Source organism: Sceloporus occidentalis, unplaced genomic scaffold (assembly GCF_023333645.1).
Source record: "Sceloporus occidentalis isolate IW3139 unplaced genomic scaffold, rSceOcc1.0.p SCAF_68, whole genome shotgun sequence".
Lineage (NCBI taxonomy): Eukaryota > Metazoa > Chordata > Lepidosauria > Squamata > Phrynosomatidae > Sceloporus > Sceloporus occidentalis.
This window is the reverse complement of record NW_028317048.1, coordinates 1,151,196-1,166,941: the sequence shown is the minus strand read 5'-3', so window position 1 is coordinate 1,166,941 and position 15,746 is coordinate 1,151,196. Positions and strand designations below refer to the sequence as shown.

At 40.3% G+C, this 15,746-nt stretch overlaps 1 protein-coding gene across 1 annotated transcript in view; it reads right to left on the bottom strand.

The window, feature by feature from the left end:
• FREM2 (FRAS1 related extracellular matrix 2) overlaps positions 1-13,473 on the bottom strand; it is a 74,688-nt gene extending 61,215 nt beyond the window's left edge. Inside the window, exons 1-2 of the mRNA XM_089493907.1 lie at positions 8,460-13,473; positions 6,023-6,112 (exon numbers count right to left, since the gene is read on the bottom strand). Coding sequence (XP_089350033.1) covers positions 6,023-6,112; positions 8,460-13,473 — 5,104 coding nt within the window. The remainder of the gene's footprint in view (positions 1-6,022; positions 6,113-8,459) is intronic.
• Between the last annotated feature and the right edge of the window lie 2,273 nt (positions 13,474-15,746).

Below are 15,746 nucleotides of genomic sequence, written 5' to 3'. Positions count from 1 at the left end.
GGCAAGTCACCCAAGAAAATGTCTGTAGGGTGTAGAATTTGGTCTGGGGTGCAGCGAGCGCAACTACAATATGTGTGAACAGCAGCTCTATGCCTACATTGGTATTCTAAATACATAAAATGTAAAGTATGAAAAAAGGTATGATGAGTGCGTATGTGGGGCAGCTTGCCTGGGGTGCCATTTAGCACCAACCCTGTAAATATAGATTGTGTTTCTGTGAATATGTATATTAGGAAAGCTTGGTGCTTGGAACTGTCACACAATCTATTTTCATTTAACCCAGGAGTGGTAACACCTTACAAGTTGGCAAACCATGTGATGCCATAACAAGCTCAAAAAACAAGATGCTAAGAAGAACTGAAGTCCCATGGCTTGGATACTTCAAACATAACGAGATGTGGGAGTATAAATAACGATACAATATTTTGCCGCTCCAAATTATATATTAGTGGTAAAAGTGGAGCAGTCAGCAAGAATAATCATTTGGATGCCATGGTGACATCACCACTTTATCATCTATGAGAACTGATCTTTATGTATAACTTCTACTAAAGTTACAGTGGTCAAATAATAACATATTATAATATAAAAGTGATTTTGGTGCATTTGGTGATATAACATCTTAATATGCAGGAAAACAAATAAAACCACTTTTCAAACTCCATAACAGGCTCTCTTTCTGTGTATCCCCTCAATGTGTTCATGAATGGTGCTACTGCTCTTTAAGCTGGAAACATGCAATGCTGATAGGTACTTATAACATGCTGTGTGTATCACATTAAAAAAAAAAATACTAAAAAAAAAATGTTTATTGTGAACCCTTAAAAAATATTACTATAACTACTATAAATACACATCTGTTTAAATGGACCCTACTATCTATGTTTTTCCATCACAAGGTGAGTTTCATTGCCATTTAGAAGCACTTAAATGCAACTTAAATATTCTTAACTCCTAGAAAGAGGAATAAGCGAAATATCACCTAAAAGAATATGAGACACCTAGCTAGATATTTTAAAGAGATGGATTGCAATAAATAAAAATGATTAATTTGGGTCTTGATGATTTCCTTTTCCTATTTAATTTGAAAAAATGGAAAAGTCATTCCAAGCAAATGTTCTGTAAAAAAAAAAAAGAAAAATGCCTTAAGCCTCCTTTGTATCTTTTGACCCTTCTTGTTTTGAGTCCACCAGGTGCAAAAGACACCTGCCCTTTTACTGTCTCACAACTTTAAGTCATGCTACAAATATCTCAATGTGAAGGTGTGGAAAGGATATATTATTTTCAAGAATTTTTTTAATAAATAATGATAGTCAATAAGCTGAAACTTGCAGATTCATATTTAGAAGAAAAATAAAGGTCCTTTAAGGACACTAGAACATATTTTTCCTAAAAATATTTTTTTAATAATAATAATAATATTCTAACTATGAGAGATCCCCAGGTTTATGCTGGGATAGTAAATCAATAGTAGATTAGCCACTCAAAGGAGTATATGGAATTAATTATTCAATACATTAATATAATGTAGCAGCTATAACTTTTCTTTAAATCACCCAAAAATACTGCAATAAATCCACTTCAGCTTAATAAGAACATAAAACTAGAAGTTTTACTTTGTGATACATTCTAAAAATACTTATTATAAATATTTTAGTAGAAGACATAATAATTAACAATAAATCTGGATTAGCAGCTAGACACCTTTTAAAAAAAAATACTACCATTGCTATAAAATTTGTACCCGAAATAATGGGTGCGCATGTACCGAGCATTCAGTTTATGAACCCTAGCAAGATCAGAGGTAGTTTTCAGCAGCTAATCAGTGGCAGGAAAGTGCTCCCATTGCAATCAGAGGGTGAGCTTTCTGCAAATCCGCTAAACAAAGAAAATTTAAACTAGCAAGGGGTGGCAGAGAGGGGCTAATGGCATTTGGAGTAACAAGTCCTTGTTACGCTAGATAACTGGTGGCTATATGTTGAACCACAAGTGAAGCACACTGTCTAATATATAAGTCTCTGTTTATTAGTAAATGTAATGTTTACATATGATGGAGCTAACTAATACCTGCAGAGCCACATGGTTCACATGCAGGGATCTAACAATAGTAACACGGGCTACAGTAAATAAACTTTTGTAATAAGAATAATTCATTGTTTTATATTTTTTTGCAAAACTATGATAGTTTCCCAACCAGGACTTCCAGGAATAACAAGCACGCAATATAATTTCAGCTAAGCAATGTCTGCATTTACAAACGTCCAATGCATTCATGGCTTCTCATCTTGGGTCACATTACAATAAGCTTCCTTTTCATTCTATTTCAAGCCAGATGCTTACAGATTCCAGGAAGGCCATTTTAGTGTCATGAAGTATGGATCTGGTATGTGGTAATAACACATGGAGAAGATTTCATTTCAAATTCCAGTAATGAAACACTGAGTAAAACTATTTCATTAATAGAATATAGATAAGGTGTCCCTGAGGACAGGGACAATGGTTTTGATGTGGTAAGAACCAGATATTACCAATCCATAATTGTGGACAAGCTGGCAAACAAGCTATGTTAAAATAAGGGACTGTAGCTTGGTGTACCATAAATATAACCTTTTTTCTACCATTTCTCTGTTAGTCAACAGAAAGAAGCTTCCCAAATGACCCAATTTCTACTCTACTTGAGTGGAGTTTTGTGCAGCTACTACCACAGACCTCTCCACTAACATTTACTATTAGATCTGTGTGCCACCTGCTTCTAGGCATGGGGATATAGGATCATCACTCTTTAACAGTAGATGATATGCAAGAGGGTACACACATGATGGAGGAAGTCTTAGAGGTCTGTGCTGGCAGGCGCACAGACCACCACCAAACTATGGTGGCCGTTGAAGGGCTCAAAGGACGGCTGCTGTGAGCCTCTAAGATAAGCCTGGGCCTGGCACAGCTACCCTTATTTGCCCTGAGTTAAAGCCGGCCCTGAGGGCATGGGTCAGAAGCATGTTACATAGTTTTCCATTGTTTAGCTAAGCTAACAAATTTGGAAACAGGGTTCAACGCTCTGGTATTATCAACATTGTACTGAAATCTATAGAAAACAAAGACTATTAATCTACAAGCAGAATGGCAGGGCAATGTGGAAATTAGGTTAATGAGGGTAATAATTAGAGAATGAAAATACTGAGTAGGCTGGGGGAGGCCTATCAAGTAAACTGAGTGTTAGTGGGCAAAAGTCCAGACTGAGGCAGCTACATCGTTTTATGTAGAACAACATATATTTAAATGTTAAATTAAAAAGTAAGAATTTCTTGTATAGCAGTTAAAAATGTCTGGAATTCTGTGCAAACATGCATCTTGATCCAGGGACAGTGTCCTCAATCAAGAAACCGGGGCATCCCACCTTAAGAACACATAAGGAAACAGGTGATTTCAAGGATCAACTCGCCTACAAACTCCTTCATCAGTGAATAAACCCCTTCGGTATTTAAAGACTGGTGACTACAATTTATATTGGACCTTTGAGTTTCTAACATAATTCCTGTATGTCTACTTAAAGTGCCCCTAGACAGACAATTTTGTATAGTACAGAAACCATTGCTGATAACGGTTACATTAATTTGGTTGGATCCAACTTATATCTATTTAAAGAAAAAATTATTGTTACAAAATGATGTAAAAAATCCTTTGTGAATGGCCATGCTCAATATGTGCACCGGGATGACCAGTCACTTAATGTATCTCTGAGTCCAAGAGTCAACACAAACTGGAGAAAACTGAGACATGAGGCAATTCTAAGTGTTTTTTTTCAAAGCACTAGTTTTTTTGTTGTACTCGATAAAGAGTCCTTGAGTCCTCTCGGTAATGTGTTTATTCTTTCAGAACTTGGATTTTTCCCAGGAACATAAAAACAAACGTCTGCAATGCTGACATTATGCCAGAATCTACCTGAGCCGCACTGCATGAAGCTTTGATGTCTATTTTTTATGGGAGGGTCAAACCACAGAAAGATAAGCATTTTATTCTGGAGCGAAATAATAGATTCCTAGCAGACTGATGGCGTTAGTCACTAGTTGAGCTCAACAAAGACTGCCATTAGTGCCGCTGCTTGATCTGATTTCCACTTATTTCTTCTGTACACTGTCACATATATGACTCTAAATATTTTGAATATTTGAGTACATATTACATACATTAACTAAATAAGTAAAAGCAATACTGTGCTCTTAAAAATACAGAATTAAAAAAATATGGTTACTTTTTTTTGGTTAATACTTTCATATACATACAGTACGGTTTTAGAGGATATTATGAATCCTCCTGTAGAGCGTTACTGCAAAATAACAGTTCTCTGAAGGAAGCATCACGATATTCCATACTAATGTAGAGATTCTTCTATACAATGTTTAACAAAAGGAAGTTGTACTTTACTCAGAGGGTGGTAAATAGGTGGAACAGCCTCCCAGCAGAAGTGGTAGAGGCCAGTACATGGTCAGGCTAGATGTGCTAAATGGTTCTTCTCTGCCATTTCTTTGTCACAATGTATAAAAATAAACCTTAAAACCTCTAGATTTTATACTCAAAATCAGTGGCGATATTAATTGTTCTGCACAATGCAATATGCAGCAGTAGGGTACTGTAAGGGTTAAGCTATTCTATTCAACCAAAGTAATAAATGCGGAATGTGAAGGTAACAATGACACGCGTTTATTAAGAAGAATATTGTTCAAATGTTTTCCATGCTGGGGTGTCTGCAGAACATATTCGGCCAACGTGTCTGAACAAAGTAAGGTGTGATCCCAGTCGGAGTGTCGGGTGGCTCTGAGGCTTTTCCTTCATGAACATTAATAATAACATGCATCAGACTTTCGTGCAAAGAGATGACAGAGATAAAAAATGGACAGAACCGCACAACGCTGGCATCCAAAAAGCCAAAATCCAAATAGGTTTTGTTTTAGAGCATCTCCCATACCAGACTCATATATACATTACATATATATATGTGTGTGTTCGTGTAGGAGTGTATGTTTATTGGAAACTGCATCTGTGATGTGCTGACTCCCAGGGTCTTCCTTTATAAATGGCAAACCAGAGGAGTTGCCCAAGGCCATGCACTTTGCTGGGCCCCACACATCACTCAAGAAAAGTGAACTGTCAGCATTTCTCGTGGACTGTGAGAAACTGAAAACACTGGTGGTGTAGTCTAATAATGTAAGGAAGTTCTAATTGACTGAGAGGGTGGTAGATAAATGGAACAGCCTCCCACCATATGTGGTAAAGGCTAACAGTGAGGGAATTTAAATGTGCATGAGATAGGCATAAAGCCCTCCTGTATCTAAGACAGGATGAAGGACCCGAGTCATGTATACGGAAAACTGGGCAGGCTAGGTCAAATGGTTCTTATCTGCCATCAAATTCTATGTAGAATGGTCAAGCATTTGCTGGTGAGAAAATCCCAGACACCGTGTACACCAGACAGGCCGAGACACTAGAGGAAAACGCTAAAATCAAGTGATTTCAAGACGGGTGCTGAAGCCCTAAAGGTTCCCTGAGTCCAGCGCCACCATGGCGGCGCCCGTATCCATGACATATTTCTAGCTGTAGGTATACTTTGCCTTTTGCATTTTTATGTTACAATGATATGGAACAGAAACAGCTTTGGGAGAGGTTAAAAATAGCAACAATAGTTAACAAATCATTAGTGGTACTCCTAAGGTATAATTCATAAAAATATATGCTCTGCGGGAATGTATAGCACATTTAGGGCTATGTCTTTTTAGCACCATTCTTGATGCCATATATTGATTTATCAACCCAGAGAGTCATTTCACGTGCGCCAACCACTGGGTTTAGGCGGTAATAAAACACAATCAAACATTACGCACTAAAAACAAACCCCTCCCTGAAAAGAGCCTAAATATACTCAAACACGTGTATCATTTTCAAATCCAGCTGCCTTCACATAGATGTTCCCTGAGTCACTTTCCTAAATATACGTGAAATGTTCATTTCCACTTCTCCATGCACTTACCAGTGTCTTCAACAGTAAAGTAGAAAATGTCACTAGTTGCGTTTTCTTTGTCCCGTAAAATGTAACAAATCCTCATTTCATCAATATCCGCTGTAGGAAAACAAAAACATTGTATTAACTACTAGCAAATTGTACATCGTAACAAGTTACTCATTTATCTTTGTCTGTGGATTAATATTATGGCTGGTGGGCTGATAAGAACAAGAGGCTGGTAAAGAGATGATAGGTAAGGAAGGTGAATACCTAATGGATATGGAGGGTGTGGAGGCTTGCAGTTGGGAAAAAAGACATTGTGGGGGGAAGTGAGGAGGACTTTGGAAGGAAAGGTGACAAAGACCAAGATGACTTATTGAAAAAAGATTGGAGAAAAAGGGTTTGAGTAAGGCTGAGAAATGAGATAAAATCAGGGCTGATCTTAGTGCCAGGGGACCAAGGCAACTCACTTGGGAGACTGGTCTGGGGAAGGGACACCAGCTGTTACCCCACAAAATGTCACCAATGTGTGTAAGTAGACCTGGTGCCTACCAGGGTTGCAATGAAAACCTCTGCAATGCAAGGAGAGCGTGGGCACAAGAGGGCACAATACCCTCCACGTTCTAAGTAAGGGTGTGTGGTTGGGGAAGACAGAGGAACAGTTTTCCTGTGGTGTTGGGTACAGGACTATCCCTGGGCAAATAATCGTAGAGGAAGGAAAGGATATAGCCAAGGAAGTTAGTGGTAATGGATAGATAGATAGATGGATAGATACAGACATGTGCTTAGTTTATATGAATATCATTATGATGTAGTGCATACATTCATATTGTTACTTGTATGTACACTTGCTTGTAGACTTGTATTTAATGCTTAGTTCAATAAGGCTCAGTAAGTATAGTAAATTAAATGAATAATGCTGATAAAGAGACCTATTAAATTTCATGCATTAACACTGTCAGAGACCTTGTTTCGCACCCAGTGGAAGTTTAATAAAGGTCTACCTGCTGTGGAAGTCCATCCTAGGCACCTTAACACATTTTGTAGAGTAATTGTGCACTTCCATGCATTTTAATCTGTCTGTGATGCCAGATACATACAAGTCTCAGCAGCTGTATGTATTTCTTTTTTGAGCTTTGAAGATTCATACATAGAATATTTTTATTTAACAGCACTGAGGGTCTAGAAACTTGCAGTGGAAGCAGGGAATTTACTAAATCAATTATTACATGTCTGATATGGTTCTGCTGTATACAGAGATTGGATAGAGAGCCACACGTCTCCCAAAATACGTGTATGAAAGAAAAATCCTTAATTGAAAAAACTCCTAATTCTTGACCTGTATGTATTTCGACCTGTAATATCAATATTTAATATACAGAATAATGTAAATAGCTATGTGTGATTAGTTACTTTTTGAAGTAGATGGTAAGTATAAAACCAAAGGGAAGACATGCTAGTTCAGACAAGACACAGAAGTGCCAGCAGACTGTGCCAGTAGACTTCACAGCCTAAATTATAGGTTTTACCTAGAAAATGCAGTCAGGAGCTGTAGCAGTAGGAAAAGGGGTTAAATGAAAAATAAGAAGTGAGACTGTTTTTGTAATGTTTCAAATTCCTAGTAACAATTACTAGCTTGAATTTCATTAACCTTTAACTGTTTCAGAAACGGATACATTACACTCACAAACCACGAATAACTATTTAGGTGAGGATATTTACTTTACAGGTGAGTACAAGTCCTCAAAGGGTTAACCAAACAAGGCACTAGCAAATGGCTTCTAGCTAGGTACCCTTTAGCACATTTAAAACACCAGCTAAGATGTAACAAGATGGAATGATGTCCAATTCCCATATGATCCTATGAAGCTTATTTAATATTAATTAGTACAATTAATAATTAATGCCCTCAGCAATTAAGTTAAATTAGTTAATGAATACGTTGTTGGTATGAATATTGCCAGTAGGATATTGAGTTTGTGCATACATTTAAGACTTGGCACTTGTCAATCTGACATACCCCTTTCAAAAAGGATTACAGTGTAGTCCTGTATTACATTTATGAGCACATCATGGATATAAAAACAGGTTCACATAGTCACATTGAAGTGGATCCATTTAGTTATTAACCAGTTGGTAACATGTGCTTTTTTAAGTATATGATTATGTTCATTTGGAGCTACATAAATTAGTTGTGTGACTAAATTTCTAAGCATATTAAGCACAAAGTTATTATATATTTCATAAAATACATTAAATGATGTAATAATATAATATAAAGATGTAAAATTTTGCAGAATTATTTAAAAAAAAAAGTCTACATCACTAGAGAGAAAGATTTCCAACACTAAAATTTAGACTCATAAGGCAGAAAGAATGAAGGAAAGGATGAGAAAGAGATCATATGGCATACATACAGATGGTTCTAGACAGTAAAATACAGAGGAATAATGATGAAGCTTACCTTGAGCAAATTGATTGATACTGTGATTGCCTTTGTCCAGGTTAATGAGGAACCCATGACTTGGACCTTGTGTGATTCTGATAAGCAGGGTAAGGTGGTTGCTGTCTCTGTCCTCTACTTTAAGGGCTTTATTGGTGATCATATACCCCAAATGCCCTGTGCTTAGAATGCGCAATGTTGGAGCCCCTTTGTTCACTACAATTTGCGGCACCCCATTATCAACAGCTATGATTCGAATTCTCATCATCTGAGGCTTCCTCGTTTCATAGACTGTATTAGGAAACACATAGAAATCGGTGTGGGTGCCATCTGTAACTGTGAACGAGAAGCTGTCCTCGGTTGACTCGGTGCCATCATGTTTGTAGCTGATAAGATTGTCATTCAGGTCTTGCTTAGTGAAGGATGTCACTGCTCTGCTGTTGTTAAACATGATCTTTCCATGAACTGGTACTTGAGTGATAATGAATTTTAGGAGCTTATCTGGGGTATCCCTGTCTTCTACTGTAAGCTCAAAGGGGGTTATCAGTCTATTCTCGCTCTCTCTCACAGACAGTTCATGGATGGTCAACACTGGCTTTTTGTTATCCACATCGCTGATTGATATCCTGAATGTGCGGAAAACAGGGTTATAGCCATCAGTAACTTCGAATTCAAAGCTGTCCATCTTGATTTCGTCATCTGATGTGTGCGTGTAGTAGATTTTATTACCTGCAAGCTGCAGTTGAGTGAAGGAGGTGATAGGAACTCCTGGAAAGTCTGTGCATTCCAGGTGACCACGGATGGGTGCTCTGGTAATGGTGAAAACCAAGTGCTCATCTGGGCTGTTTAGGTCACTTGTGCTCAACAGGTCAGTGGTGAGGGTGACCTTTCCTCCTTCTTTCAAAGACACCCCCTTGCTTATCACATCAGGAAAGACCATGTCAATGCCACCCACAGTGACATAAAAATATCTATCGATTAGAGGGTTAATGCCATCGGTGACATCAAATTTAAAGAGGTCTCGGATGCCCTCTTGACCAAAGTGGTGATATTGTATTAGATCTCTGTCTACTTCGTCTTGTGTAAAGTTCATACCTAATGTGATGTTCTCAACACCCCCATGTGGCGTCCTCCTCTGTAGGAGACCCTGGCCAGGTCCATAGCGTATTATGTAAGTCAAAGTCTTGTCATCTGAATCTAGGTCTGTTGCTTTAAGGACTTTGTTATTGATCAGCTTAGTTTCTCCAATTTCAATTTCCAGTCCATCATTGATAGTCATTCTGGGAGTCTCGTCATCCACTGGAATAATCATAATCAGCACGTTTTTGACCACCCAGTGTTTCCCATCAGTAAGCTTGATTTCAAAGATGTCCTCTTTGGTTTCGGTGTCATCATGTTCGTATAGAATGGTAGAGCTCTCCTTGATGTCATCCAAGCTGAAACTGTTGACCTTTACAGTTCCATTCGATAGCTGATTTACTATATGTCCATGTTTTGGTGGCTTCGTAATAAAGAATACAAGTTCATCTGTTGGGATATCAGCATCTGCAGCATTTAATATTGGGGTGTCAATCACAAGGCTCATTCCTTCCATCACAACAAATTCCCTCATGTAAATCTCAGGTTTTTCATCATTGCATGGAATAATCACTATTGGGAAGAAATGTCTTTGGGAATAGTTTATACCATCAGAGCAAGTAAAAGTCAATCTGTCTTCTAGTGGCTCCACGCCTTTATGGATGCTTTGCACATAATAAATATGCCCCAGTCGGATATCTTTTATAGTGAAAGCACTAATAGCAGTTCCTGCCCTTGATTTCTCAGAGCCTGGGGCAGGGGAGATATTCTCAATATATCCTGACGTCGGCTGCACAACGATAGTGCAAAGTATATCATCATTAGGAGTGTCAGTATCTTGCACACTAAGGTGTGAAGGTGTAATAACATTCTTTTCACCCTCTGTAACAGTAAACTGATCATCCACGAAAACTACTGGAGGGTGATTGTCTAAGGGCAGAATGGTGACCTGAACTTGTACACCTCTGACAGTATTGCCCCCAAAGGTCCACTCCTCTGACAGGTCAGATAAGGTTAAGTTAAAGGAATCTTCCTTCTTCTGCAGACCAATCTCGCCAGATGTGTGGGTATACACAACAGAGCCATCAATGATATCCCTCTGAGAAAAGCGTTCTGTAGGTACCCCATTAAGCAGGATTTCTCCAAGGAGAGGTGGGTCCTCTACTATAAAAGTAAGCATTAGGTCATCGGTGTCGGCATCTGTACCTTGGATAACATTTGCTGTGATTTCTGCAGAACCCCCTTCTAAAACATCTAAATAAGAACCAATGGTACCTGCTGGCAACATTAGCTGTGGCACCTCATCGTCCACTAAGCGCACACTGATCTTCACAATGATGGTGAGGACATGTACACCATCACTCACATCCAAAGTACACGAATCGCTTGAAGATTCCTCACCATTGTGCTGGTAGGCTATTCTTCCTTTTTTTATGTCGTCCAAAGTAAAAGCTTCACCAACATCCATGACATGGCTAGAGTACAAGATCTGCCCATGTCTTGGCGACTGTGTGAGAGTAAATGTAATTTTATCCCTATCGGTGTCTGCATCAGTGGCATCTAGTTCTGCTAGGCTGAAATAGTGAATTCCCCTTTCTGATACTGTAAATCCTGTATTAACAATACTGGGAGGTTTGTTGTCCACAGGTTGAAGAAATATTGTAAAATCTCCTTCAGCTACATTCCCTGATGTATCCTCCACCGTGAAGCGAAACTGTACTACGCGTGGGGTGATGCCAAGCTCTAAATCAGGGGGTTTGTAGGCAATCTTGTGGTGGTTTATCTGGGCTTGAGTGAACTCGGTAACAACCTGGTCTGGATTTTCAGTGAGGACTATGAATCCCATAAGAACTGGGTTGTTCTGGTCTGTGTCTGATGGTGGGGCAGTCACTGTGTATTTAAGGTCCCTGTCATCAGAATCCAGATCAGTATAACGAAGAAATTTCCTCCTAAAGTGGGTTAGATGATATTCCTGCACTATCATCTTCAGGGTTGTACCAGGGTATATCTCTGGTGGTAAATCATCTATAGGATTTATTTTAATGACAAAGATATGTTCTCCAGACTGGTTTGGTGGGTCGTTATCATCTTGAACTCTGAAGACAATCTGGTCCATGACCGGTTCGGTACTGTGTGGCCCCGTGTGTTTATAGTGAAGTTTCCCATCTAATATATCCTGCTGAGTCCACTCTCTCACCACCTTTTCGTACACATTCAGCTCGGGAATTAAATGCCACTCGGAGGGATCAAGAGGAATCTCTGATTGCCGTAGCACCATCTGCCCCATGGTAGAGTAAGCGGGCTCCAAGGTAAAAAGTATAGTAGTGTCTTCAGAGTCAATATCTGTGGCACTGAGCACAAATGGAGTCAGAGGGGCTATTTCCTTTTCTGAGATCATCAACCCAGTGTTGGCGTTTATAATAGGGGGCTCATCATCGGTTGGCACCACAGTGATGGGAAAAAGGAACTCTACTTCGTGCTGTCCATCGCTCATACGAAATATGATGTTGTCACTGTAGGTGTCACTACCGTCATGTTGATAGATTACCCTACCTTGGTCCAAGTCTGAAGCTGTGAAGAACTTGGAGCCTCCAGGTGGGGAATTGAGCAGTGACAGCTGGCCGCGTCTGAGGCCATCCAGAACAGTAACCGTCACTTCACTCAGATTGTCTTCATCGCTGATCTGGAGATTCTGGGCACTGGAAAGAGGTCTGGATTGTCCCTCATACAAGAGCTGTCCGGTGTTTCGAGTGACCACTGGAGCTAGAGTATTCATTGGCTTTACAACGATCATGAAAGCAAATGGGTCAGACACTGCACCCTCTGTATCCACGACTTCCAGCTCCACTTCAAAGACTCGCTCAGTGTCTGAGTCCTCGGGTGGTGGCTTATAGGCTATCCTGAACTCCTGCAAGTCTCGCTGGTAGAAAGAAGTGATTGGTAAATTGCGATCATCTGTACTTACAATTTGCCCCTGCTTAGGGCCAAACGTAGAAGTGATGTTGAAGATGAGATCCCCAGGGTCTGATTCTGCATCCTCAGCAGCAAGCATATCAGGAGTAATAGCAGTCATGACAAACTGGTCCACTTCCATCATCATCATGGCTATGAAACTAGGTTTTGGTTGAGTGTTCTCCAGACCTTCTCTGATTCTTACCAGAATCTGGAAGTGCTCCTGCTTCAACAGATTCCCTCCTTTATCATAGAGTTCCACCAGCATAGGGATGAAATCCTTGTTGGGTGACTGTGTGGTAGCGGTGTGCTGATAGCGAACCCCCTGCTGTAAGAAATCCCCACAGTTCATCATCTGCCCAGGGCTATTTAGCAACCCTCCGTACCGAGGAAGACCACCCAGTCCCACCAGCGGGGTGATCCTGCAATCTTCCGACGTTCTATCAAAGGTAAACTCCAAAATCTTTCTGTCAATGGGGTTGCTGGTGGTCAGGAGCTTTTCCACTGTCAGTGGCATATTCCTGGTCACCACTTCCAGCTGGGTGAACAATACATCCACTTCGATCATAAATGGTATAATCACGGTCCGGGTGTGCGTGTCATAGCGGAGTTGAAGCTTGATTCTGTCCTTTGAAGGGCTGCGGGCTCCCAAGTGGGAATATTTCACTTCCCGAGCACCGAATTCACACGGGAACCTGTTGGGAGACAGGTGGCCAGGTCCCTGAGACAGTGGATCGTTGTCCAGAACGCTAATGTGACACTTGTCTCCTGGCTGTACTTGGATCACTAAATCATTGATGGGATCCAGATACACCGACCTCCCGAAGGGTACTCGGATGCCGTTGTTAGCTGCCAAGATGTCGTCTTCTAAAGGTCCATAAGACAAGGGAGACCAGTCCACGACCCCCTTCTGGGCGCTGACTTCTGCAGCCACCAGCAGCCATAACACCAGCACTGTGTGTGTCCTGAGAAGAGCCGCCCTGCTGCCAAGTCCCTGGACATTCATGCTTTCAGCCCCTCAAATCAGGTGCCCGTCAGGAAAAGTCCCAGCAAAGTGTTCTGCCAAGTCCGTTAAATCACGGCGGGGGGCATTTAACCAGAAGCAGCAGCACCCGCAGAGAAAGCCAGCCGGGTCCCGGAGTCAGCTCCCTCCCCTCTCCCAGTGCACCGGTCTCTCGCTGGGAGGCAGGGTTTTAATCTCCTGTTAGTCCCAGAGCAACAAGTGGGAGGGGCGCTCAGTCTCCCGGCGCGCTGATTGGTTCGATGGCCCCCGGGGAAACCGTAAGACGGTCCGGGAGTAGCTGGAAGATCTGTCAGTCTTCCCATCTGGGGCCGCCGCTAGCAGGTTGCCTGAGAGGTGACCTGCAGAGGAGAATGTCCAAGGGGACAGCGCTGTGCGGTCACCCTGCGGGACTGCACAGGGACAGGTGGAAGGTAATAACCCCACGCCTGGCAGCCCCCTCTTCACCCAGTAGGACTGAGAGCTCCTGTCTGGTGTCCTTACCTGGAACCTACTGGGTGCCTAAAGGGTTAACCGTATTATGATTCGAAGTTCAGTTATGTTATAAATGGATCATCACATCATTCTCAAAAGGAAATAATATAAACCCACAGTGGGTCAGCGTGAAAAGCTACATGCACAGTAACCTTTTTATTATTGCTATAATGTATCTTGTTCTGTTACTGTCTTTAAAGATGACAAAGTGATTCATTAATCCACGGGAAGTATGGATACATATATACACACACATTAACCCTTTATGTATATTTATACATATATATATATATATATACACACACATATATATATATATATATATATATATATATATATATACACACATTAACCCTTTCAGTGCCAAAGTCCTGCTTATCTATCTGCTCATTAACAAGTACTCTTTCTATTTAACCTCAAGGGGGAGGGTCATCTATAGCTTAGAGAATAGTTATTTATTGTATTATGTGTAATGATACAAAACATATAGGAATTATGCCCCTTATATGCAGCTCATACAGATGTCCATGCTTAGAATCGCTAAGGCTCCTGTGTTTTGATCAATGGTTATATGAGCGTATTGTAGATGAGCGTATTGTAATTTAAAGATATTTGTGTGGCAATTCATGATGGTAAAATCTAGCTGTGCTGACCACCTTGCCTTCTCAGTTTATGGTTTTAACGACAATGCATTTCATAAGTTTTCATAACTACTAAAACGATTTGGATTTAACAGCTTTTTTATGGATCATGATCTTCCCATAAGAAGAATATAATGCATTGTAAAACCAGTGACTGTTCTTGAAAGTAATTTCACCTATTGATCTATACATTGCCAATTTGGTTCTTCTTGCAGGAGAAGCTCACCAAGGTTGGTATTATTAAAGCTGATTCCGATTCATCTGAAAACTATTTGTCAGCAGTCCCATCACAATCATCCAATCAATCATACAATGTGAGAGGTCTGTGGATTTTCAGTCAGTTTATAGCAGTCACTTCTGTGATGTAATTCAAATGCAAGTGTCTGAACTACCCTTTAAATATACTCTACCACTTTGCGCTATGATAACCTCGTGTAAGCTTTTGCCAAAATGGCGGAGCTTCTGGAAGATTGGGGGAGAGGACATCACTGGAAGCTCGGTCATTCCAGTAGAAGTTCAATGGGAGGTTATGCCGGTGGAGATTCAGTCAAAGATAGAAGAAAGAAGAGATAAAAGAGAAGACAGAAGAGAGGAGACAGGAGGAGAAGAAGATGTAGAACAAGAAGGTACTAGACATGGAAGCGGAGCTGTGAGACATGGAAGCTAAAGTGGTGGGCAAAAAAGGTAGGGAGAGAATGGGAGAGCATGAGAGAGAAAGTGAACGAAAATGTGAGTGTGAGAGGGTGATTGAAACTCAGAGGGAGTGAGAGTAAATTGGTTGTCCGAAAACAAATGGGCCAAAAGCGAACCAAATAGTTTTTGGCCCATTTGCACATGTATTATCGTCAACATAACAATTTTTATAGCTAGAAAGGTAATAATGAGAAGTTATATGTTTTTCTACATTTTTACCTGAACCAATATAATCAAGCAACAAACTTCCAAGGAACCATTGCCTAAAACTATACCCTCCAGTTACTTGATTCCAACAAAGCATAATGTAGTTTTGCCAACCTCTCCACATTTTATTAACACTTACTAATTTGCAGAAATTATTTTAACCTGCTGTATCCCATTGACATTTTTTCTCCATACAATGCATGGCCACCTCTGGGTTACGATGGAGTATATAGTACAGGATTA